The 23848-nt window shown below is 40.7% G+C and overlaps 1 protein-coding gene across 1 annotated transcript; it reads right to left on the bottom strand.

Moving 5' to 3' along the window:
• Positions 1–87: 87 nt before the first annotated feature.
• On the bottom strand, positions 88–16993 carry LOC136508160 (uncharacterized). The gene is made up of 7 exons (XM_066502788.1): positions 16749–16993; positions 1991–2044; positions 1793–1879; positions 1074–1153; positions 876–989; positions 682–731; positions 88–382 (listed from the first exon to the last, which is right to left on the bottom strand). Exons 1-7 carry the CDS (start codon positions 16965–16967, stop codon positions 315–317), a joined length of 672 nt encoding a protein of 223 aa, XP_066358885.1. The 5' UTR covers positions 16968–16993; the 3' UTR covers positions 88–314.
• Positions 16994–23848: the final 6855 nt, after the last annotated feature.

Below are 23848 nucleotides of genomic sequence, written 5' to 3'. Positions count from 1 at the left end.
CATTGTATCTGAAATAGAACAAAATGTGCTACTATTTTTAACTTTCTTGCCTTTACTTCATTCAAGACGTTACTTGTAAATGTGAGATGAAATTAGCTTCTCAACATGAACAATTCATCAAAGGTTTCAGTTGCACAAATCCTCAATACTGCAAAAAGAACCTCCAGGTAAAAAGGTTCAAAGGTACCGATAATTCGAGCCCTCATAAGCCAATTTACTTAGCCGAACTAAACTCATACTCTCATACATGGCTCCTTGAATCAAGTTGAACAGAAAAAAACATTGAATACAACTCACAAAGTGATTAGCAAGGGCTACTCTATAAGCCACGGTGTTTGAACAGATTCCCATTGGCAGAGCTCGCCTTCTTTGAACCACCGAGCTGCAAGTAGGAAAGTAGTTTGAGCTCGTCATCTCATATTGTTAAGAATAATAGCTGGCAGGCTAAAACAAATTTAGGTCCAAGTTAATATGCAAGCCATGTCACTAAGTACATGACACCATCTGTTTCATATCCTTAATCCAGCTCCTGATTTTCATGTCAACTAATCCAATCCTCAAGGCAGTTCTCAAAGTTTGAACAAAACATTACTAGACCTTGCCATTTGTTTAAAAGGATCATTGACTCAAGAAATCACCTAAACGCGATATAGAATCATACTGAAATATTGCAGAACTTACCAATTTCACGCTTGCCATTATCAGGACTATCACTTCCATGGACAACATTCCTGAAACGTTCAATTCCATCATAGTTTATTTGATATGCAGGTAAAAATGGTAAAATGGAAGCACCTTCCAACTATAAATTTTAACAGGTGAGTTGCATGATTAAATATTACAACATAAACACATGGAAGAGGGTGGCTGCCAACCTTCCAGTTTGAACTGCAAGATCACCCCTTATAGTCCCTGGTTCAGCTTGAAGGGGGTTAGTAGCTCCTATTAATTTGCGAGCCGATGCAACAACACCATCACCCTCCCAGGCCTTACAGGATAGAAGAACAAGATTGCAGCTGTGAACTCTGCATTGGTGGAAGTGTGGAGTTGCAAATATGTCTAGGTCATAAGAAAAGCAGACAACAGGGCCAGAAGTTATGTAATCTATCAGCTTAGGAAAGAAAGGTCTATCCTTCAAATCCTTGTAATGCTCCTGAGAGACAAGGAAGGGTGAACAACACAAAGTATATGAAAAGCATTATAAGTGAGCTGAACATAATGAACTCCTCAATATTTCCATTTTGATGTGGAAACAAACATCACATTGTGTGCAGCAACGAAGCACAGAAAGAATCAAAGAAAGGTTGACTAGATTCTGTTGGCGCTTTAGTGAATGTTAAGAAAACGATGAAAGTGTGAAGTTATTAAAGAAGAGAGATGCAGGCAATGTATTTATCAAATATTAGTACAAAAAGAAGACAAGAAAGACCAGCCACTTGAAGAAAAAGAATGATATGGTCTAGGAAGTAACTTATCCTGGCACTTAATATAATGAAACATATCAAAGCGAGCACTATTACAGCATCAGATCAGTACTTAGGATGCCAAAAATCAAAGATACACAGTAAAATTATGAAACTAACTGAATATCAGGAACTTCTTTAAGGGAATAACTGATGAATAATATAATAAAAGTTGGAAAGCATATCTATGTAGAAAGGATACACATAAGGATCCTAAGCTAAAATATGTAGCACTGGGAGATATATTTGACAGCCAAAGATGATAATGATAAGCAACTTTGCAAGATCCACAATAGTTCTGCAACATTGATGTGTTTTGGGAAGCAAACCTGAGCCAAGTCCTTGGGGCACTGGAAAAGTTTTAATCCTTTCAACAAAAACCCTTTCTTCTCAAAGCGAGAAATAATCTCTCCAACCTATATGCATCAGATATAGTATGTTTTATCTGAACTAAAACACACGAAAGAAGCTAAGGAACAGCACCATACTGGGAAAAGTGTGGGTGTGGGGAACTGGGGAATGCATACCAGACCACGCTGAACACCATCTGGTTTGATAATAATGTAGCTTTGCTCAACCTCCTACAGATTGCAAGTTCTTGTTAAGCAAGGTCTCATTATGGATAAGTAAAGAACTAGATGAAAGTGGACTGCTCAACTTCTCATAATTGAGGTCACAGGATATCAGCATCATCAAAAAGTTTCAAACATTTTATGAATTCTAAACTTCTTTGTAGAAAACAAAAGGATGATTGAGTTTCATAGAACGAAAGGATAAGTGTGCCATACAGATGGCAACAGAAATAAGACATTCTGTAAATTCATGATAAAGCCGCTGATAAACAACAACTATTTATCCAATCTGAAATCATATTTCCATGTGTGCCTTTATAGAGTTCAACGACAAATCTGAAATTGTTCCCTAAATGAATCACTGATGACCTGAATCTGGACTTTCTGAGGCTAAATGGATGAAACTACTAGCACTATTTATCAAATCACATGTGCCTGAGATTTGTGTGGAGAAAATGGTTTCCTATAGCATCAACAGGAATTGGTGGAAGGACTAGATTAGGTTGTCATCTTTAGCAAAATAACTCAGTTGCCTTTGCTATGTTTTGAAGATCTGCAAACACAACGAAATTAACTAATTTGGAAGTATTTGGAATTCCACAATGTATCACTAAGATGTGCAAAAGCATTTAATTTAATTTAATTAGCACATATCATGTTTCAGTTGAAAAATAGGTTGGCAGAGAAAAACTTGCTTCCATTGTACTCCCTCCATCCCAAAAAGAATGCAATTCTAGTTTAAAGCAAGTCATACTTTTTTAAGTTTGATCATTTTTATAGAAAATAACATCAACATTTATATCACCAAATAAAAATAATAAAAATATATTCCATGATAAATCTAATGATACTCATTTGGTATCATAAATGTTAGTGTTTTTTATAAATATTTGGTCAAACTAAAAATCAGTTGACTCCTCCAGAAGTGAGAATTGCATTTTTCTTTTTGGGATGGGGGGAGTAAATTTACTGCAAGAATCCACTTTCAGTAACCTGCAGTCAGTTCGCATGTATCCTTGCATTCGTCAGAAGAAAGCATGGTCAAACTTTGACTGGAAACAAGGAGAGCATTACACTGGGGCCACATAAGGTCCAACTCATGACATGGTACAGGAGACACGTTGTGACTACATACAAATAGAGAGGAAAAGTTGAGTCCTCTTGATAATTTACGAAAATGGAGCATGTGTTGAATGGTGTATTTTCAGCATTGACTGCAAGAGGAAGCCCAAAGCTTAGTTTCACCACATTCCTAATTCCTAAGGCAAAATAGAATTCAAGAAACACTAGTACATCACGCGCGCCCTTGCGCGCGCTGGCGATTAAACGGGAAATCAAATGGTACAGGTAAGCATAGTAAGTACTGGTAAATGTAGCGCAGAGGTATCAAGTCTACTTATATTACATGGATGGATGTCATTAAGCCGACAATGTTTCAAGTTGGAAGGCTAGGGTAGCGTTGCCGACACACTACAATAGTGCATGCCATATGTCCAAAGACAGAGTTTATAGCTTGCCATATAGTTTGGTACAGTGCAGTTAGCAGCAAGTAGGAGTCCAAGTTCCATAACATTACATAGTCGGATGCTAGACTATACAAGAATGCTAACGATGAGCTCCAAAAGCGCACAGTTTGCGTCGCGGTATAGTAACCTAGGCAGCAAAGGTTTGAACCACCGTTGTAAATACCAATGTACATCGTGTTCAAGACGAGCTTGGTTGTAGGCGTTGTGGCGGCCTTGCAAAAGGCGATGCACCAAGGGGTTCCCAAACTGTACAAAACATCAAATAGGTTGAGGTGACAATAGCAGCGTTGAAGAAGGTGACTTTATAAAATTATGGCAGTATGTATCTAAAAACCTGTTTCACTTTTTCTGATTGCCTGATGATGATTTGCGTCCACCAAACTTGGCATGTGGCTTAGTATCCTGACCTCTTGGCTTGGAAGCAGAGCATATTTATTACTGTTGAGAAGTTGCACAGAAGGATTATATCCTCATGTTCTAACTCATCACCTTAAACAGTCTGGCAAAAAATGTGAATCTCCGATCCATAGTTAGTGTTTAATACCTTTTTGCTCGGCTGTCTAGGTGGTCCTCCGGATGCTGCTCCTGTGTATCCTTATCCTGTCCGGCGATCTGGACGTCTATGTTGAGTTCCTGAGAGCTCTGATGAGCAGATTCAGCGAAGGTTGTTTGATCCTATAGGAAAAGGACGTTATCGACAGAGGTCGCTGAGCATAGTTAACATGAAGTCTGTATTCACATTTGTTATATGTGAGAATGCAGGTCTAGCATCAGCATGTGCGGTGTACACTTTAGGTGGAAAAAAAGATACGATTTTTGGATACAAAGAGGACAAACCTCCTTATAAGTAGATTGCTCCTCAAACAGCTTCCTCTTTACACCTTTGTTTTCAACATGGGTCGATGACTTTGCCGGGCTAGAAAACATAGCATCAGAAATTGCGAATCGACAAGTAATGTTTGATTAGTTAATCAGTGCTAAGTGTCAGCTGTAGTACTTTAAATATAGTAGGCATCTATAATATTCAAAGGCAGTATTGCACAACAGACCAATACAGAACAGTGGGCCAGTGATATAAGATCATCAGAAGCAATACTAATTCTGGTGATGAAATAAACACAATTGCACAATACTACTACTTTCATGTCACCAGAAGAAAAGGACGGTTGCATGTACAGGGATTAAAATTTATCAATGTGCATCCACCTGATGGTTTCATGTTAGGCTATTCATGATTCGCACGACGATCTTACACTACAAAGGTCAGCAGCCTAGTAATGTCCCAGCAGTAAGAATAATCTGTAGTCATCTAATCTTTAGTGACTTAGTGTAATAGGAGCATTGCAAGAACATTTTTTTTCATATATTCTGAGTGCGCAAATTTTAACAGTTTAGCGTAAAATAGGTAATTCATGGGGAAAAACAGCACACAGCTAGATAGTTTAGAAAAATGAAAGCGCTAAAGTAATTAGTAATCCAGTTAGGAAATGGCAAGGCATGACCAGTGTCACAGTAAGGCTGACACAAGAAAGAGGTCCAGATGTTTTGCTTGAATTTCACAAAACTTTTCAAGGTATGAACACTAATTCCCAGAGATACCATATGTCAACCATCCCTCAGAGGGTTAGACCAAACCATCTCCTGGATTATATAAACCATGTACCATTCAAGCTATTTTGTGCAGCCATTGTTAAACAGTGGGCAAGTTTAGAAATAGACGTAAAAGTGCAGCAAAGCACAGAGATACTATATGCTAACCATCCCTCAGACCAAACCATCTATTTTATGGTATTATATCAACCACCTACCATTCAAGCTATTCTGCATGGGTACTGTTACACACCTGGCAGATTTAGGTATAGACTTAACAGCGCAACAGGAACCTAGATGAGTTAGCAAATTGTATGTACACAGTTTGTGATATGAGACACATACTCAGCAACATCACATGAAGCAGGGGTATGAGCAGGTTCAGGTGCCACCGAGTCCTGCACAGTGACGGGAATCAGCAGACATCACGGTGTCTCTTAATGATAGTCAGCATCGAACAGTAGGCTTTTGTAGTAAAAGTAATTAGGCCCTACAATGTCATTATATGCGTTAAGGAGATCACCTTGGTAGACGAGGCCTGATCATCTAAATTTTTAGCTATGGACGGTATAGTTTGTCCACCAGGTGGTAAAGTAGTTGGTTTTGTTGGAGTAGGAGACTCGGCAGGTGGCACATCTATCATCAAGGACGATGTGTTGGCTGTACTGGGCGCAGTGGTTGTAGCTGGTATGACCATGAAGGGTTTTGGTGGAGGAGGAATCTTGCTGGATCCTTCAATTGCTAGCGACCTTGGAGTGAATAGGCATTTCTGGAAATCTTCCATAACATACTTGACCTGCTATTCCCTTGTATGCTTTGAATAGTAAGATTCGCTCGTTAGGGCTACAACAAATGTATACTTGTTTCCGACAATAGCCGTTAGGCCAGGAGGTGTGGCACTCATTCTATCAGGAAGGTGAAACAAAGACTCGCAACTTTTCTTAATGATCTGCTGAGCAATACCGTCAAAGCAGAAGAACTGACCTTCTGCAGTTTCATCTCTAGTAGCGAAGGCCAATTTGTATATGTGAAATGGGTAACGAAAATGAATGGCGAAGAGTGTCATTGAACCTTAGGACTAAACAGCAGTGTAGTGTGTATGAAGAGGTAAGAAAGTAGGTTTACCTTGGCATAAAATCTGAGGATTTGCAAGCACCACACCAAGGCGCACCGCCAACCTGATCAGGACTTGATTTTTTGCATCCTCGATAGCCTAGATACCACCATGAATTGTCACCTAGCACAGTCGTAATTGTGACTGTGCAGTGAAAGCCTGATTGCTGTGGAAACAAACAGGCCAAAATTAGATATATTTTAACATGCATTGTTTTGTATTAGTAATTCAATGCTGAATGGTTTATAGGACATACAGGGAACTCATACGGATCGACTGCATTTAGCTCATCAAGTGACTTGTGCTCTATGACAATTTGTTCGTCCTCTTGTAGCTGCATTGGTGATGAAGAAGGCAAATCTATTGGGAAGTGCTGATCCTGAAACCTACAATTTCAGAAGCGTGTTAATAATTAAATCTTCGTACAATAGATAATGAAGGATGCAAATGACCGTGTAGAAGCACGACACTCACTTGTTATAATACGGTTGGGCCTCTGGTATGGGAGGATTTAGATACCGGTGGCAGGCGTTGCTTCCAGTCACATGTGATACCCCTATAATATTTTTATGTCTCAGCTATGTGTCTAAACAGGGAAAAACCGATGCCAAATAAACTGGAGATGTTCAGAAAATTTACTCTGGAACTCTTTGGGGATGCAACCTACAAATAAGCAGACAATTGCCCTTGGAATACTGTTGTTGTAGATAGAATCAAGGCTGAATGCTGTGGTTCGCAATCCCCATAATGTGACCCTAAGCTCTTCGTCTCTGGAAATTGATGAACACAAAACAAAGAACATGGATTTAAGGGTGTGAAAGTTAAAGGTGAATGTGCAGTATGATCACAGAGCACCTACTTCATCTCTTGGAATTTCAGCGTACATAACACCTCCCTGCAATTATTTTGTACAAGAAAAGGTGGATTACATGGAGCAAAAGGAAATGTAGGTACACAAAGCTTTGAAGTGAGTAAGGGCATAAGCAATTACATTGTAATGAAAATGTACACATAGATAGAAAATGTTATAAACCCACACCTCTTTATCAGTGAGAATGAGGTCAACATGTAGGATAGGGCCATTCTCATTCCTGCCAGTGAAATTCCACTTTTTGCTAACTCGAACACAGACAAAAGCCTGGATGTCTCTTGGCTTTAGATTTGCTAAGAGTGTGGGGGCTGGTGTACGAGCCATATCATGCACCTGTAAAACCAGGAAGAGGATGAATCTCTGACATGACAAAATTGGGAAGCTGTGATGAAGACATTAAGTTAATAAGGCGCAAATAAATGTGTAAGGAAGTACATTAATTATGTATGCACAACAAAGAAGCCTACCATGCATAGCTAGCAGACGAGACAAACTTAGAGGAAGACATGTTAATACACATACACAATCAACCGGTATATCAACATATAATACAATCAGTAAATACTTCAAACGATCTGTGATGTGCTTGGCCTGGTATATGGGATACAAGCAAGGATTTCATTGTAGACAATATTCTTGGTTTCATCTGTAGAATTTCCATTTTTGTCCTCTATCAGAATTTTTAGCCCTTTTTCGAACTCACACATGAAAGAGCCACATAGAGCTGGGCATGTGTGAAAACTGGCTTTTTAAGATAGACGCCGACGTAAGAAAGCGTCTGCCCTTGGCTCTTGTTAATGGTCATAGCATAACATACTTTAATTGGGAACTGGCGTCTATGGAGAACAAATGGCCATTTTGTATTTTTTAGTGTTAGACAAATCCGAGGGATGAGGATGGTCTGACTAGCGTGGGTACCCGTCATAATTCGTGCCTCAATAACCATGTCTCCAAGAGTGGTGATAATCAGCCGTGTACCATTGCAAAGGCCATCAGATTGGCTTAGATTCCGTAGCAGCATTATAGGGACACCCACTTTAAGAATCAGTCGGTGTCGAGGGAAATTATTTCCATTGAGAGAGTTTAGGAATTCAACAGGATACAACAGATCATATGCATCATTAGTGCCGGAGGCTTTCCTGTTGTGTCATAGCTCAAATATTCCTTTTCCTCATAGGGGAGGAGCGAAACAACATGCGCGTTAAGCGTTTCTGCCAAATCATTGGTAGGAGTTAAGATGGCTCGATTCCTAAGATAGGAGGAATCAGAGTAGTTTTTCTGCAAATCTAGATAGATTGCATGAACTATGCAGTTGATGTTATCCTCTTGAGGCATCAAAAGCAAATCATGGGGTATTTTGATCCATGCAGCGTCAGTGTCCCCTTCTTTTGCAAAAGAATTTACTCTACCATCTCCAACATCTAAAATCCAATGGCTAAAATCAGACAACTCTTGATGTTCCTATGAATCCAGGCCTAAAGAAGACAACCTCATATTCTTAGTAAGGCTGAGAACAGTTACGGACGACCATAATGGAGAATTGACAATAACGGCGTTGATAACCTATGCTTGAGTCCCACCCTCAATGACAGGAAGTATCTGCCTTAAATCACCACCAAGAACAACAACCTTGCCTCCAAATGGCAGGTGGGCTGCTTCATAACAGTTTTGAGACTGGATATCCTGAAATGTTCTGTCGATAGCCTCAAAAGCTGCTCTATGAGTCATAAGGGCCTCATCCCAAATTACTAATGATGTTATCTAAATCAACTCAGCTAACATAGTTCCTCTCTTTATGTCACAAACAGAGGTTTCATCTAGGTCACAAGGTATCTTGAACCGAGAGTGGGTTGTGCGACCAGTAGGCAGCAACAGTGATGCGACCCCCGAAGACGCAATGGTAAGAACAATCTTCTTCTGTGATCTTAGATGGGTGACAATACAATTCCAAAGGAACGTTTTGCCTGTACCACCATAGCTAGAGACGAAGAAGAAGCTAGGTTCTTCATTTGTAACCCTATTTACTATAGAATTGAAGGCAGCAATCTGGTCATCATTGAGTGATGATAGTAAGTTTGACTGATCAGATGAACAAGGAACGTTATATGATAATTCTTCTTCAACCAAACGGTTTGTGGAAGAAGAGGCAGAAGCAGTTGTTCTTTGTGGAAGATTGAAATTGCATATATTGGTACCACTTTTAGCAAATAAAGCAGTTAGATTATCAAGCAAGTGATTCCTAATGTCATTGTCTGCCATCTGGTAGTTTTGGTTACCGAACATGTCTTTGAACTAGTATTGAATGTCATCAGCTAGGAGCCTCCAAACCTTCTCAAAGAAGGCATACTCATCTCCAACCTCACAAAAGAGAAGCATGGTAACAAAAAGGTTTCTTAGCTGTCTAGAGGTTGCCCAAGTAGTAGCTTCATCAAAAGCACCATACCACTCCTGGTCATCACCAAGAAGACCACGGGCACTGCATGCACTCCTGAAAGTAGGATGGCAGATACCCTAGAAGGATCGAAGGTCTTCATAACTTGTGGCTCCTCTAACCACCAACAATAACATTCTTAGGAAGTACCGTTCACCAGCTAAGGGATGCACATAGTGGATACGTCCTATTTTTTTGATGTTCTGACACCGCCGTTCCCATGTCCTAGAGGCCTCCTCCCATCTCCACTTAGAAGGAAAGTCACAGTAAGTTAACTCCCTGCTCTGAAAATGGGTTTGATTAGCAACAAACCACTGAGTGAGCATTGTCCTCCATAGGAATTCCTATGAGAGGACACGGGACATATTGGCTTTCGCACGATATGTAATGAAATTTTCATTGGGTAGATGAATAGGCAACCTTTCTATAGATGGATAGTGCCTATGGATATCATATCCAAAGACTCTCCAACATGCATCTTGCTCACATATATAGCAGCAATCTAAATATTCCTTAACCTCATTAATAGTTCGACTCTCTTGATCATAGGGAGGGTCTACACCATCTCTAACTCTTTGGAGGTAGACCTTGCTATAATCCGGTCCCTTAGTCACATATTTGAAGAGGTACTTAATAAAGATGCTCTTGTTACACCATTCTGCATTAATGTGAGCCTGGTACCTCTTGAGCAAGGACAAATTATACGGCACAATCCATGAATTATTCAGTTTCTTTCCTCCTTTGTGCATAAACAGATCATTATTTCTTCTTCTGTACATTGCAAATCCATTTCCATTGACCAAAGTTTCATCTTGGTAAGGCTTGGGAAATCTTTTGGAACACTTGTTTTTCATGCAAGGACAATTCATATTGGACCTTCCACAAGGACCGTATACCATGTGTTCTGCCACAAGAGCATATCCCAGTGGATCTTCCTTTGGATTTGGTATCTCAGCACTAACAAACGAATCAACATACGATGAAGTTGGTTGTGAAGTGTCGGTAGACAGCCAAAGAATGATGTGGGCATGTGGCAGACCATGTTTTTGGAATTCAACTATATGAAGAACTGCAGCATACATTCAAGTGCGCAAGTGTGAGATAGCGACATAGATCGCAGAAAACACAATGCACATGTGAAGACATGAGATCAATAAGAAAGAACAGGCTCTAACAGGCAGTGCAAAGGACTGATGGATTTAGAAATGAACAAACATATGTAAATGATAATTTGGAACAAGATAGGTAAATTTGGGATGGCTGCAGAAACAATCTAAAAGATGAGCAAGGACACAAGAAGAAAGAATAGGCCTGATATTAGTACCTACACTTCATGGACCAAAGGCTTTTCCACTCTTAATATCATGCAGTAGATCTTCAAGATTCATATTAAAAACTCTGACAATGATGTCGGCTCTATCACTAGGCCTCTGTCCTGGTTCAATGATACCCTCAGCTATTTTAGGCCACTTGGCGTTGCATGTGAATGTCACAAAGAAGTCAGGTGGACCATGAACCCTACATATTGCAATGGCATCATGATAGTTCTAAATCATGTACTGCCGACCTCTCATGAACGAGGATGGCAAAACTATCATTTTCCCCATCTGGCTACCGTCCACACAGCCACGGTCTATAGCATCGGATATACCCTGAATATTGTCAACTCAAAGATCACTTTGATTATCTAGAATGTACCATAATCTGCTTTCATCTATAGCTGCTCTAGCATCAACCTTGGCCTGACTCGATAGAAGACCATAAGAAAGATATGGATTTGGCTGATTCCATCTATAATGGAAATTGTAGCAGAAGTAGTCCCGCATAGTAACCTTTGTGCGAGTGTTTTTCTTAGCTGGCATAGCACCATTATACAGAACACCAATCTGGTATCCACGCTCACCATACGGGAATAACAAAGGATATTGTAACGCCATATAGGCAGGGTGCAAAGAAGATATTTGCTGCAATTCTCCAGAGCGTGTTTGAATGACTATATCACACTGGAAAGTATCAAGAGAAAAGTCCCCGACCACAAGCATAGCAAGTTGATCAGTAGTCGGTAGACTGTACTGAACGGGATCTCCTTCTTTAGCTCCTATAATCCTCACAACAAAATCTTCGTTCTGTCCATCCTAAAGTCTATCCCGTGCCATCCTAAATTTTTTAGCAAAAGGATTATGCTGGTCAAGCATATCTATGAGGCTCCGAGTAATGTTAGGATCCAAATTGTCATCAGATATGTCAACAGGTGCTAAAGCCCGCATTTTGTTAGCGACCTCATTAGCGGTGTCATAAATATAGAGCTGCAAAAATTTAGGAGGGCTTCCATCTGGTGGCAAGAGAGACCCAATCCTATGGTGCACATGTCCACTAATTCTGTAAATCGGAGGGCTACGACCATCGTTAAGTGAGCGATCAATGTTAGCCCCCATAGATGTGAAGGCAAAAAGGCAATTGTATTGCCTAATATTCTTCATGAATTTGTTGGAACGAGGACCTCCACCAAACGTAGCTAGCGTAGGCAAAGGATCAGGGCGAAGCTGGAAAGGCGGGATGACAACTTTCCCACTCCGACAACAGTTGTTATAAACAATATTGTCATCATGGCACGAAGACTCAGATTTGGCCCTCTCTCCATACCAGAACACAGCATCACAATGACGGCATTGATAATCCAGGGGGCCATAGTACGACCTATCTCGATAAGAGGCTATAAACCAAGGTTTTAAAAAATGGCCGTTTAGAGACGACGAATAGGAGCGACGAGCCTTTTAGGGAATGAAACAGGGATAGGAGAGCACAACTGATTTTGTTTCAGGAGCATCTAAAATGTACCTTTGAGCGCATTAACATATTCGTCATCGAAATGGCCACACTGAAGAGACGGTGTATAACTCTTTGAATGACCTGTGAGGCGGCTCGATTAAAGGAGTGGTACACGGAGAGTTAACAAGATTGTATTTTGTTGAAATAAAAAGAAGAGAAAAAGAATTTGTGGAAGCTGCGTGTCCTATTCGCTCGATATGAAACCGGCAATATACCTGTCTAGGCAAGGCTGTGTTGATCCAATAGCCTTTTTCGTCTATGGCGGGACTCAGAATGATCTAAGACGGGCGAAACATGGAAAACACGGCCACCTAAGAGAAGAGAACCAGACCACAGGTAACACTATGATCAGCTAAGAGGATCGAGAACAGGGACCAAGCACAGCACGAAGGACATAGAGGAACACTATACAATTTGTTGCGCGGCCGGTCACAATCATGATGACATAATAAAAGGAAAATTTCAGTAAACGAGCAACGCGTAGATTATCATAGGAAGGTAACATTTGGATACAGAAGTTTGAAGCCAAAAATGTACACACATGATTGTTCGTTGTCAGCAGAGCGATGCGCCGCAGTGGCCATGGATGTATAGCAGCTGAGACTATACCAACTAGGAAGGAGAAGGCATGTGGTGACAGAGCACGTAAGAGAATGAAGATGGTAAAGAACTTAAATAATCCATAATTAAAGGTAACATCATACGAAGGCGTGGAAGGCACCTTTATACAAGCAGCGAAAAAGTAAGGACGTGTAAAAAAGAAGGCAACCACAATAGGGACAAAGAAACCTAAAGGAAATAATTTGGTGAAGCAATGTTGAAGGATAGAGGAAAACAATGGAACAGGAAAGGATACATATATGTTATTATGACTGATAGAGAAGGTACAGGTATTGAACTAACTGGGCACAGGAAGCAATTTGACATATAGGAACTCACAGATGGAGAGTTGTTCAGCAGATGGTGCACATCAGAAAATACTTGAGAACTGACAATGGTAGATGGAGGTCTAGGCCTGCAAGAGGGAGACCCAGGAAGCACGTACGCGCAACATACTGGACAGCAATCGATGGCAAGAAAACCTAGTATAAAAGAAACAGGCAGCAAGGTTAAAAAAAGGCATACCCACCACGACTGAGTAACAGGTGTGGTTACCGCAAAAACTGAAAGGACAACACAACAGGCCAATTTTTTTTTTAAAAAATGAAACCAAACTGGCCAACAAAGTGAAAGGGACAGACAGAATAAGAAACCTCCGTACGAACGATGACAAAGAAGTAGCGTGAAAAAAGATTGTGGGGCCGAAATAAAAACAAGGATGATAAAAAAAGGAGGAAACAGTAACGCATCAGCCACAGTGGCATATAAAATGTGTGTATATCTATACATGTAACTATACTTAACCATATATATCTATGTACGTACACAACTATATATATTGGTAACGCTGTATAAATCCACAAGCACAGGAATAAAATGTGCATATATAGGAGCGCCATCGGCGAACAGTACAGCAACAGCTAAAATAGAAGCATGCAGGATGGATCGTAAACCAAAATAACATAGTTGGAATGGGTGTGGACATACCCGGTAGAGCAGAGGCGCAGAAGTCAAATGTAGCAAACAGGCTAATAGATGCAAGAAGGCCGAATTACTGGAAAAGAGTGAGGAAAACAAGATCAGGCACCGAAGGAAACCACATGTACGTCTAGGCAATACGTGAATAGAAGAAAAAACAACCTCAAAATCCTATGGAACTCTGGTACAACACCTACGAACAACAAGAGGTGAGCTGATGAGGAGCACTTGGACAACCTGGCACAAAGCAAATAACGTAGAAAGGCTATGAGAACAGTAAGCAACCATGATGTACCTAATATAACGATACACATGAGGTGTGAGTATTAGACTAACAAAAATAACAAACAATGATGTCAAAGGAGAGCGCAACAACGAGAAGGCACAGGCAATCATATCCATTAGACACACAACACAGACACATATAGAAACACAGCACAAGAATAAGAAATAACGTACAGAACACAAAGCATCAAGTCACCTTGGATATTTGATAAGGCTGGAGCAGCACAAGGACGAAGAAGTAGGAGGTAAGGCTCACAATGCACCTGCAACACATGAACCAATATGAAGAGATCTGAAAATCCAAGGATACCGCATAAACAAACAGCACACATGTATATGGAGACCCCTGCGCACAGCATACAAGAAAAGCAATGGACACAACCAGTTTACACATACCCTAACCTCATAGAAAATAACTGGGCAAGCAGGTAATAGAATGACGAGAATTAGGAAAGCATGTAAGGTAAATGTAAGCATCCCTATAGACGTGGTACATCGGTATGAAGAATGCCGAGGCCGTTAATTTTCCGTAAGAAGCATCGACACGTAAGGACATTTTTCGTAAGAATCATAGCAACGCAAGGCCACAGTAAGCGTGGCACCTGAGGCCAGAAACAAAGCCAGGTAAATTAGCGACAGAAACACGGCACAAGAAGAAGAAATAACGCACAGAACAGGAAGCATCAAGGCAGGTTGGATATCTAGTAAGGCTATGTGAGGACAAGGATGAAGGAGTAGGATGGAAAACGCACAATACACCTGTAACACATGAACCAATACGGAAAGACTTGCAAATCCCAAGATACCGTAGAAATCAACAGCACACACATACGCGTACACAACTGTGTACAACGTAGAAGGAAGCTAACGGACAGAAACAGCTGACACGTACCCTAAGCTCATCGAAAATAACCGGCCAAGCAGGTCACAGCACGAAGCGAATCAGGAAAGCATGTAAGCAAAATGTAAGCATCCCGACGGGCACCGCACAACGCAACGACATACGCCGAGGCTAGGCCGACATTTTTCGTAAGAAGCAGACAACCGTAAGGACTCAGTAAACATTGGATCTGAGGCCGGCAACAAAGGCAACAAAATTACCGAGAGTAAGAGGAAGGTAAGTTCCGTCCACAGCGCATCTGCAAGAGGCACCTACATAGTCGATCCGGAGCGGCGACGCAACGACAGGGCCGAAACCTGGAAACAAATTCAAGTATTAGTACATACATCAGAAGGGAAATCAGTTGGGAAAACAAAAGGAATGGAAAAAGGAGTTAAGGAGTGGAGCATAGAGAAGGGGAAAAGCGTTGTGGAGAGCACACCGGTCTGAAGTGCAGGTCCCCAACCCTACCAAAATAGCAAAGGAGGAGAAGAAAATAAACGCGGGTGGAAGCAGGGTAAAGGAAGCAGGAGCAAGTAGGGCCATGGCGCAGTCAGGAGGAACAGGGCCGGGGGGCCTGTAGCGCGCAAACCGCAGGCGCAAGAAATACGCGTACAGCAGCGGCAAGAAACACGGCAACGCAGCACTGCGCAGGCGAATCGGGCAATACGTCTAGTGTGGAGGCGGCCAGAACAGCGCGGGCACCCCCACCGCCGCATGTAAACCCTAGGCGGGAACAATAGACGAAGACCGCTTCCAAGAACGATGGCAAGGAAGCACGGACGGCGTAGATCTGGCACAGGAGCACGTTGTAGGACGAGCACGTCCCATTCCAGAGAAGCGCAAAAGCACGGAAAAGAGAAGGGGAGGAGGAAAGGAAGGCAGACGCGGAACAAATGGGGAACACAGAAACCCAATCGACACGGCAAATCAAGGAGGAGAAAAGGAGCGCGAGGCAAACCAGGTAAACGGAGGAGCACGGGACCCACAGAGGCGGCAACGATGGTGACGGCAGAGAGCACGGAGCGGGCGAGGACGGCCGAAACGCGAAAAGGGAGACGGCGACTGGAAGGGACCAAGGCGGCTGCGCAGTGGGACGGGAACCAGAAACAACGAATGCAGGCGAACGGAAGCGGCCACGGCTGCATAGTAGCTGGGACGGGCGTCAGCCGTGAAAACGAAGATCGAACGGACCAAAGTAAGTTTGCTACCGCGGATGGTCTGAGCGGTGGCCAAAGCTCCTGTTTTGATAAGAAGAAATACTAAAAGCCTAGGTGAAATAGGAGCAAAAAAAAAGGCACATTGCGCAGTGCAAATTTCTTCAGTTCAGCTGCTGTGCATAACCTACCCACTAGACTAATCCCAAAGGTAAGAGGATTATGAGGTAGTTTCTAGTTAGCCTTACTTTTCGAAGAAAAAAATCTCCAATTTGAAGCTAATCCAATACATAAAGATCAAGTAAAGCTACCAAAACCATACAAAAAAATTGCTCTCCGAGCCGTTCCTAATCCTCGAACACACGAGCAGAACCAAAATTAACTCTTCACCATTTCCCCAACCTCGAGCTAATGCAAGTACCCAATCAGACCAAGTATGCAGGGGCACCAACCGAGGAGGCGACGATTTTGCGCCGCGGGACGGCGCGAGCCCTGGCCGCCCTCCCGCTCCCTGCCGACGCGGTGCTCAGCCCCAGCCCGAGCCGGCCGCGGGGCGTCGTGGAAGCGGCGCCGGAGGAGAGGGACGCCGTCGGCCGCAGCGCACAGGAGGGCCGGCAACTGGACCCGGCAAGGGGCGGCGCCGTCCTCGCGAGCGCAGCCATGGTCTCCATCCTTCTCCATGGTAATGGACAACGGCGACAAGGGCAAGGATCTAGCAAAAGGTTGAGCAACACCTGGGTATGAAACTGCAGATGCAGGAGGCCTTGATAGACGTGCTTTGACGATAAGATTCGGTTGGATTGACATTGATTTGACAAAGACCAAGAGATTTGACTCTGTCACTTCAACGAGATGGCAGCCAAGATGTTCGCAACAGGGCATGCCTTAAAAGACTTTCAAAAAACTCTTGAAACCAAATATTGGCCATGATCAAACCTGGACAGCGCCAAAATTTGGCCTAAAATGCTGCGTTTGGTACCAAGCCAAATTCAGAATAACGTACTCAAATTGAAATAATCGAACTATTAAGTGTGCGTGCTCTTGTGTGTAGTTGTGTGATTTGTTAAATTTTCATTTATCTAGATACCAAATACACTATGCTAATTACTCTCTATTTTCATGGGTCTGTTGTTGATGAAAAAAAAGACGAGATTTGCCCATGATACCAGATTTTCATGTCCTCCACACTAGTATACAGTCGATTTTTGCTGATGATTGTATTTTTTTACTAGTGATTCATAATATATAGGCGCCATAGGCCTAGGCTATGAACCGCTAGTACAAATATATTTTTATTGACTGTTTTCTTAAGTCAACCGTCAGTAGGCGATAGCTTTTGGAAAACAGACAATAAAAATGCAGTTATGCTAGCGATTTTTTTTAATCTAGCGCCACTGCAAATAATTTGATTTTTTTTTTCAAATTATCTCGGATGAATACAAGGTCTAAACGAAAGTTGTAGTATTTAAAAAGATCTACAACTTTATAGTTAATTACTTTTTTATTTGGAATCATTTAGGGCTCGAAAATTATTTTTTAAAATTAATGATTTTAAAATTCATAATTTTTCTAAATTTCTCAAATGGAAAAATGATCAAAAGCAAAGATGTTGATCTCGACAAGATCTACAACTTTGTAGTTGAAACTTTTTTTCATTTGAATTCATCTAGGGCTTCAAATCTCCATTTCAAAATCTGGTGAAGTAAATACTAGATGATTGTTTCTGGTGCTAAGTCACAAGTGATTTTGGGCTGCAGTGGTAAGAGACATATCATGCGAGGCCTGAGGTTGTGAGTTTGATTCCCGGATTGTGCAAATTGCGCGAATTTATTGTGAAAATGCAAAAATTGCTAGGAATTGGGTGTGCTTGCCCCAATGCATGCCTCCCCTATTAAAAAAGAGTCTATCTAGTGTACAACCACGTGTTTTAGCAAAAGCTAGTACATGGTTGTTTGTTCGCTGCAAGACACATGATTTGTAAGAGAGAGAAAACCATGTGTTTTAGCACAAGCTAGCACATGGTTGTTGACTGCTTGCATAACACACGATTTGTAACAGAGCAAAAACCGTGTGTTTTAGTACAAGCTAGCACACGGTTGTTGGCTAGCCATAAAACAATTGATTTTAAATGAAGGCACACACAGAGCAGATCTGTTGTAATTTCTGTGCAACAAAATAGCAGAGCACAATAACTTAGCCCATGAAACATGCAGTAGCCCAAAAAAAACAGCCCAACAACAGAAAATCCATAGGAATAAAACAATCAAGACTTGGGAAAGAAGGAAAGCAAACAAAACAGATCTACTCTGCGTGGGGAAAAGCTCTGCTCTGCTCACGGACAGGGACAAAAATTAGATTACAAAGGAAATTTGAAGAACAAACACTACAAGTTTGATTCATACCTCATCAGCCAAGGTTAGTACACCAATCTTTTCAATCAATTTCTCTGGTAAACCAATTTATCTGATGAAGCAACAATAAACAAATTAGCAGCTGAGATGAAAGACTAGGAGAACCTAGATCCATGGAATCTGTAATCATGGGAGCTATAAACACAGTCAGGATGGCAAAGATGGACTGCTACTTGTGCTTGCTCCAACAACAGGGCGTGACCCTGGTTGCTCACTGTGCACAATGAGCAGATCCAGCACTTGGGGGTTTGTGATGTGGTCTAAAAGGCTAGAAATATAGAGAGCATAGTGCAAAACAAAGAGCATGAGATCACACACACATGTAGCTAGCAGAAATCACACAAACATATCGAATTTTTTGGGCCAATTTCTAAAAGTAATTCTGCAGCAACACCACTCACCAATCCTTAACTAAAATTACAAATATATTTGTTATGCATTTGCTATATTCCTATTGTAAATAAATTACAAAATACAAATATAGAAATTGCACATTTCACATAGTGCAACTTGTACTTGCTACTAATGCAATTATACTACACATGTATAGAATTTAAAGTTCCGGCTCATGCAAGTATTGCTACTTGTACCTACGAGTGGCTATAATCTCAAATACTAATTCTTTATAATGCTTCAACTTTATCCTAATGATATATCATCATTTATTACTAAATGCAGGCAAAGCATAGGGTAAAATTAAGACTGGAGTAGGAAGTATTATAGATCACTGAAACTATGGATGGGCATAACTTTTAGGTAATATAAATGTCAATAATTAAGTTTTGGTTTAGAAAAAATCTATTTTCCATGTACTTACTACAAAAACAGGTGAATCCTCCTAAATTTCACATTTCTAAATGATGTACATCATCTACTGCAGGTACCATATACACATGCAAGTGGAAACTTAGAACCAAACTTTGATCTCACAACAACACATGGGATCAAGAAGTGGCAAGAAACACTACAACTGATGTACCAGACTAACCATGTACTAGATTAAAGTATAGCTTCAAATAATCATTTACTCAGGGCAACTAGGCATATGTTAATAAGTATATATGTTCAAATAAATACAGGCTGGATAGAAAGCATTTACAAATCCTATGTTGACAAATCTATCAGACATCAGGTACAATGACAAAGATGAGCATAGTAGGAACACCAATTATGTTGCAGAAATACTTACTGGATCTGATGCCGGCCCTTCAAATGCCTACAGATACAAAAGGTGAGCAAATCATTGCTGATATTCAAAAATGTCAAGATAAAAAGGTTGTTTTTTAACTAAATTATATTTCAATGTAGGGAGGCTACAATGAACTTATGCTGGAACAAACCATGGCCATCGAGTGTAGCACCGACACCACCTTGTACAAGGCATCTGACATGGCTGTCTTCCTAAGATTGAACAAAGGCTGAAGTTACATAGCTGATTTGGAGCAACAGAAACATCAGCAAGATCATGAAAATCAGAGCTAAACGTGCATACCTCAGCATTATCCTTTTGGTTACTCTATGTGAACTGCACTTTCTGCCCCAAGACGCCTACACGTATTGCAGACTAGGTGAAATAGAATTTAGAAATCTGTAATGGCACAGTAGCTAGGAGCAAGTGGACAATACAAATGATAGACAGAAGTTAAGTTGGGGTTTCGGTCCTTAAGAAAAGATATATACTGAAAATGCAACACTGAAAATGTACAGCGGTGATAATATACTAAAAATGTACAGCAGCACTAAGCATATATCCTGAAAAATGGCAAGCTCCAAGTTCACAGAGACAGGACTACTATTTAGCAATGTAGCAATATCCAGCATAAGCATATATACTGAAACTTAATCTGTCAAACACAAATGGGTAAATCAACGCATCACTAGCACTGACATTCAGAGACAACCACGCACTGAACAGAGGAAAAATGAGATATGTGTTGACACAAATCAGAATATAAAAATTCATCAAGTGTTAGCACAAATCACAAGAGACAATTTTTTTCTATAAAATGACAAAGACAAAAATAAGGTGTGTTGACACAAATCATAATTAACAAACTTGAAAGATGTGTTACCACAAAAAATCAAAAGAGACATTTTTTTATGGAAGGACAAGGACAAAAGTTTGGTGTGGGCTGACACAAATCACAAGAAACAAAGGACAAGGTGTGTTAGCATAAATCACAAAGGATAATTTTTTCTATGAAAGGACAAGAACAAAAACTTGGTGTGGGCAGGCACAAATCACAATTTACAGAAGAAAAGGTGTGCTAACACAAATCACAAGAGACATCATGAGTTTTATCATATACCTTGGCAACACCAGTGCTGCTGGGAATGATGTTAAAGCTGGCAGCCCTGCCACCTCTCCAGTCCTTGGCTGAGGGTCCATCAACAGTCTTCTCGATGGCTTAAAGACAAGCATCATGCTGTCATTTTACAACCAAATGGATATATTTAGGATCTAGGAGAATATGGTACCCAAACAAGTGAAACAGCATACATATTCTAAAACAAATAAAGGACCGTGAAGAAAAATTATACCTTCAGATGCGCAGCAGCCTTGTCCTTATCAGTGAAGACATAAGTGGACTCCATGACATAGTTGGCACCAGCCTCACCCCACATGATCTAATTAGGGTTCCTGTAGAATTGAAGCAATTCAAGCATCAACTCACAAGCTCAAAACTAAAGCCTGAACAAATAAACTCAATCCATGTACGAAATAAGCAGGAGAGGGGACAGGAGAGTACCTGATGCCAAAGACGGTAACCAGCTTGTCACCAAAGAGAAGGGTCTTGGAGTCCTTTGAGGGTGATGTCACTGTGCTTCCAGTAAAATAGTGCTTGAGCCTAAACATATGGTAGATGAAACAATAACATGTACCTACCAGCCAATACCATAGCTAAGAACAGAGGGTGGGATTGGTGTAGCACTAGCATACCTAGAGATAGCAATGAAGGCCCCAGTGCACTACAAACACAAGGAATATCCAGTTAGTGAGATCATTATTATATCACCATACAAACCCACATATAGCAATAATGTACTGGAATATTTTTTTTCTAAGCGCAACGAGCTAAACCTCCATGAGAGTAACAAATGACGCTGCCATCATTGCAAAAGCTTCACCCGCATCAAAAGTTGGAGCACCCCACTGAAAGGGATATTGAACACAAAATGTGGGGGCATATAACAGATTCCACCATAGAGGCAAGCTTCCTGAACATATGTTTTTCCTGCTTAATCAAATGTAAAAAGGAAAACAAAATAGTGATAAAGTTATTTATAAAGACTAGATATTGCACATGTTACACACAGTAATTGCAGTATTTGAACTATGCAATTTACTACTAATAAATGTGCAATCAAGAAAATGGTGCTTGTACATAAAAGAATAGAATGAAATCACAGTTCAATAGAATTCTAATGCAGTTTGCAGTATAAATTCATCATCCTCCATGGCTACATAACAAAAAAAATTCATTGCAACTTCACTGCAATATTTACATGCAGGTCAAACAATTATTTTGCTCAAAAAACTTATGCCGGACTGCTTATACATGGTATACAAGTCACATACCCGACCAAGTAAATCCTCAGATACACAGCTAAATCTAGACCTGCATGGCTAATCAACTCATCTTCAGGCATTTTGAGAGCAGCAGGCATCCAACTTAAGAATTTCAAGTATGAACGCATGTCCAAATTGACAAATTTTCGGACAAATGTACCCCCATGACTTGAACTCTCTCTTGAGCCTTTCAGGTACCATTTTGGGAAGTAAACCCTATCATTGATTGGCTGGAGCTGAAGGAAAGCAAATGCAAGTAGGAACACTACAGCACCTAGTATGTTGATAGCCGCAGAGAGTCCTATGTCTTGAATAGTAGCCATAGTTGTCCTTAAACAGTTTGGGAGGAAATCCTATTGATTTTATTTGCAAGATATCAGGAAAAACACAATCATTAACCACTAGATAGTATGATGTCACAATAATACAATTCCAAACAAAATCAAATGTAAGAATTGATTAACGACAAGGTTATAAAAAACATGACCTATTGAGAGGCAAAAACCGCATGTGGTAACTCAGGCTTTGTCACCAAATGAGGAATGCCTTCAAATTTGGCGACGACAAGATTTCTCCTTCTCTCCTAGATCCAACAGCCACAACTATACTCCTAGCATCGACTAGCCAAACTGAAATGTCTCTAGTTGTCCAAACAAGTAAAAATACAGGGAACAAAGTTCCTGTTGTCTCAGAAAAAACATGTTAATTCTGACAGATTGGAGAGGTCTGGGGCTGAGCTTATTAACTAACATAGCCTGACACTGCGTCGTAGAAGACACTTCACGAGTTGTGCCCAAATTGTATCACATAAAGAACCAAATACAAATTAATTAATGGCCAAGTTCCTACACTTCTGAAAAAAAACAAACATGAAAATATCTGAAATGTATCGGCACAAATCACAGAAAATAATTTTTTTATGTTTTGGTTTGTTCTGGTAGGGCTGAAAATTTCTGGATTTGGCTTATGTTGTTCTGCGCTACATTCTTATTTTTGAGAACCTCGGTCAGTTTCTAGGAAATAGACACTTTTAGCTTTCTTTTATTTCATGTTCACTTTAGTTTAGTCTGTATTGCAACTCAGTTACTTGGTTGACATACATGATAGTATACCCTAAAAACCAACTCGAACAATAAACTAGTGTATAGGCCAATCAGATATAACCTACTCTGTAGAATTCGTTTAAAAACATCTGATCCGGTAAGCATGAAGATCATGAGGATTAGAGCATGACCTTGGCCCCCAATTTTCCTACTGCTATAGCCTTGCTCAAAGATACCTACTGACACCTTATAGAGTGTTAATCGATCCAACCCAATAAAGCTCAAAGCCTAGGATTTATTTCCTTTCAGAGGATTAGGAACACTGTTTCATGATATTCCCAAAATAAGACAGGCATAGTCATGCAGTTTCGTAGGCAGAGGACTTGTATATTCTCCTTGCCAAGTTGTCTAGCCAAAACATAAAATTACCTTCATCAACTCCCACAATCACACTAGCATATGTGTACTGATAGTGCAGGCTCAGGATGAACCTATATACTACAAGGGTTCCACTAGCCAAGTTGATC

This window comes from Miscanthus floridulus, chromosome 15, assembly GCF_019320115.1.
Source record: "Miscanthus floridulus cultivar M001 chromosome 15, ASM1932011v1, whole genome shotgun sequence".
Lineage (NCBI taxonomy): Eukaryota > Viridiplantae > Streptophyta > Magnoliopsida > Poales > Poaceae > Miscanthus > Miscanthus floridulus.
This window is presented reverse-complemented; position numbering and strand designations above follow the sequence as displayed.

What these genes read in the sequence shown, in the direction of transcription:
- LOC136508160 (XM_066502788.1), bottom strand. Translation starts at nt 16,967, where the DNA reads ATGGAGACCATGGCTGCGCTCGCGAGGACGGCGCCGCCCCTTGCCGGG. An exon ending in GCAAAATCGTCGCCTCCTCG is followed by an intron (nt 2,045 to 16,748) that starts GTTGGTGCCCCT and finishes TGCAATCTGTAG; the next exon opens with GAGGTTGAGCAAAGCTACAT. An exon ending in TCTGGCCCTGTTGTCTGCTT is followed by an intron (nt 990 to 1,073) that starts TTCTTATGACCT and finishes TCTATCCTGTAA; the next exon opens with GGCCTGGGAGGGTGATGGTG.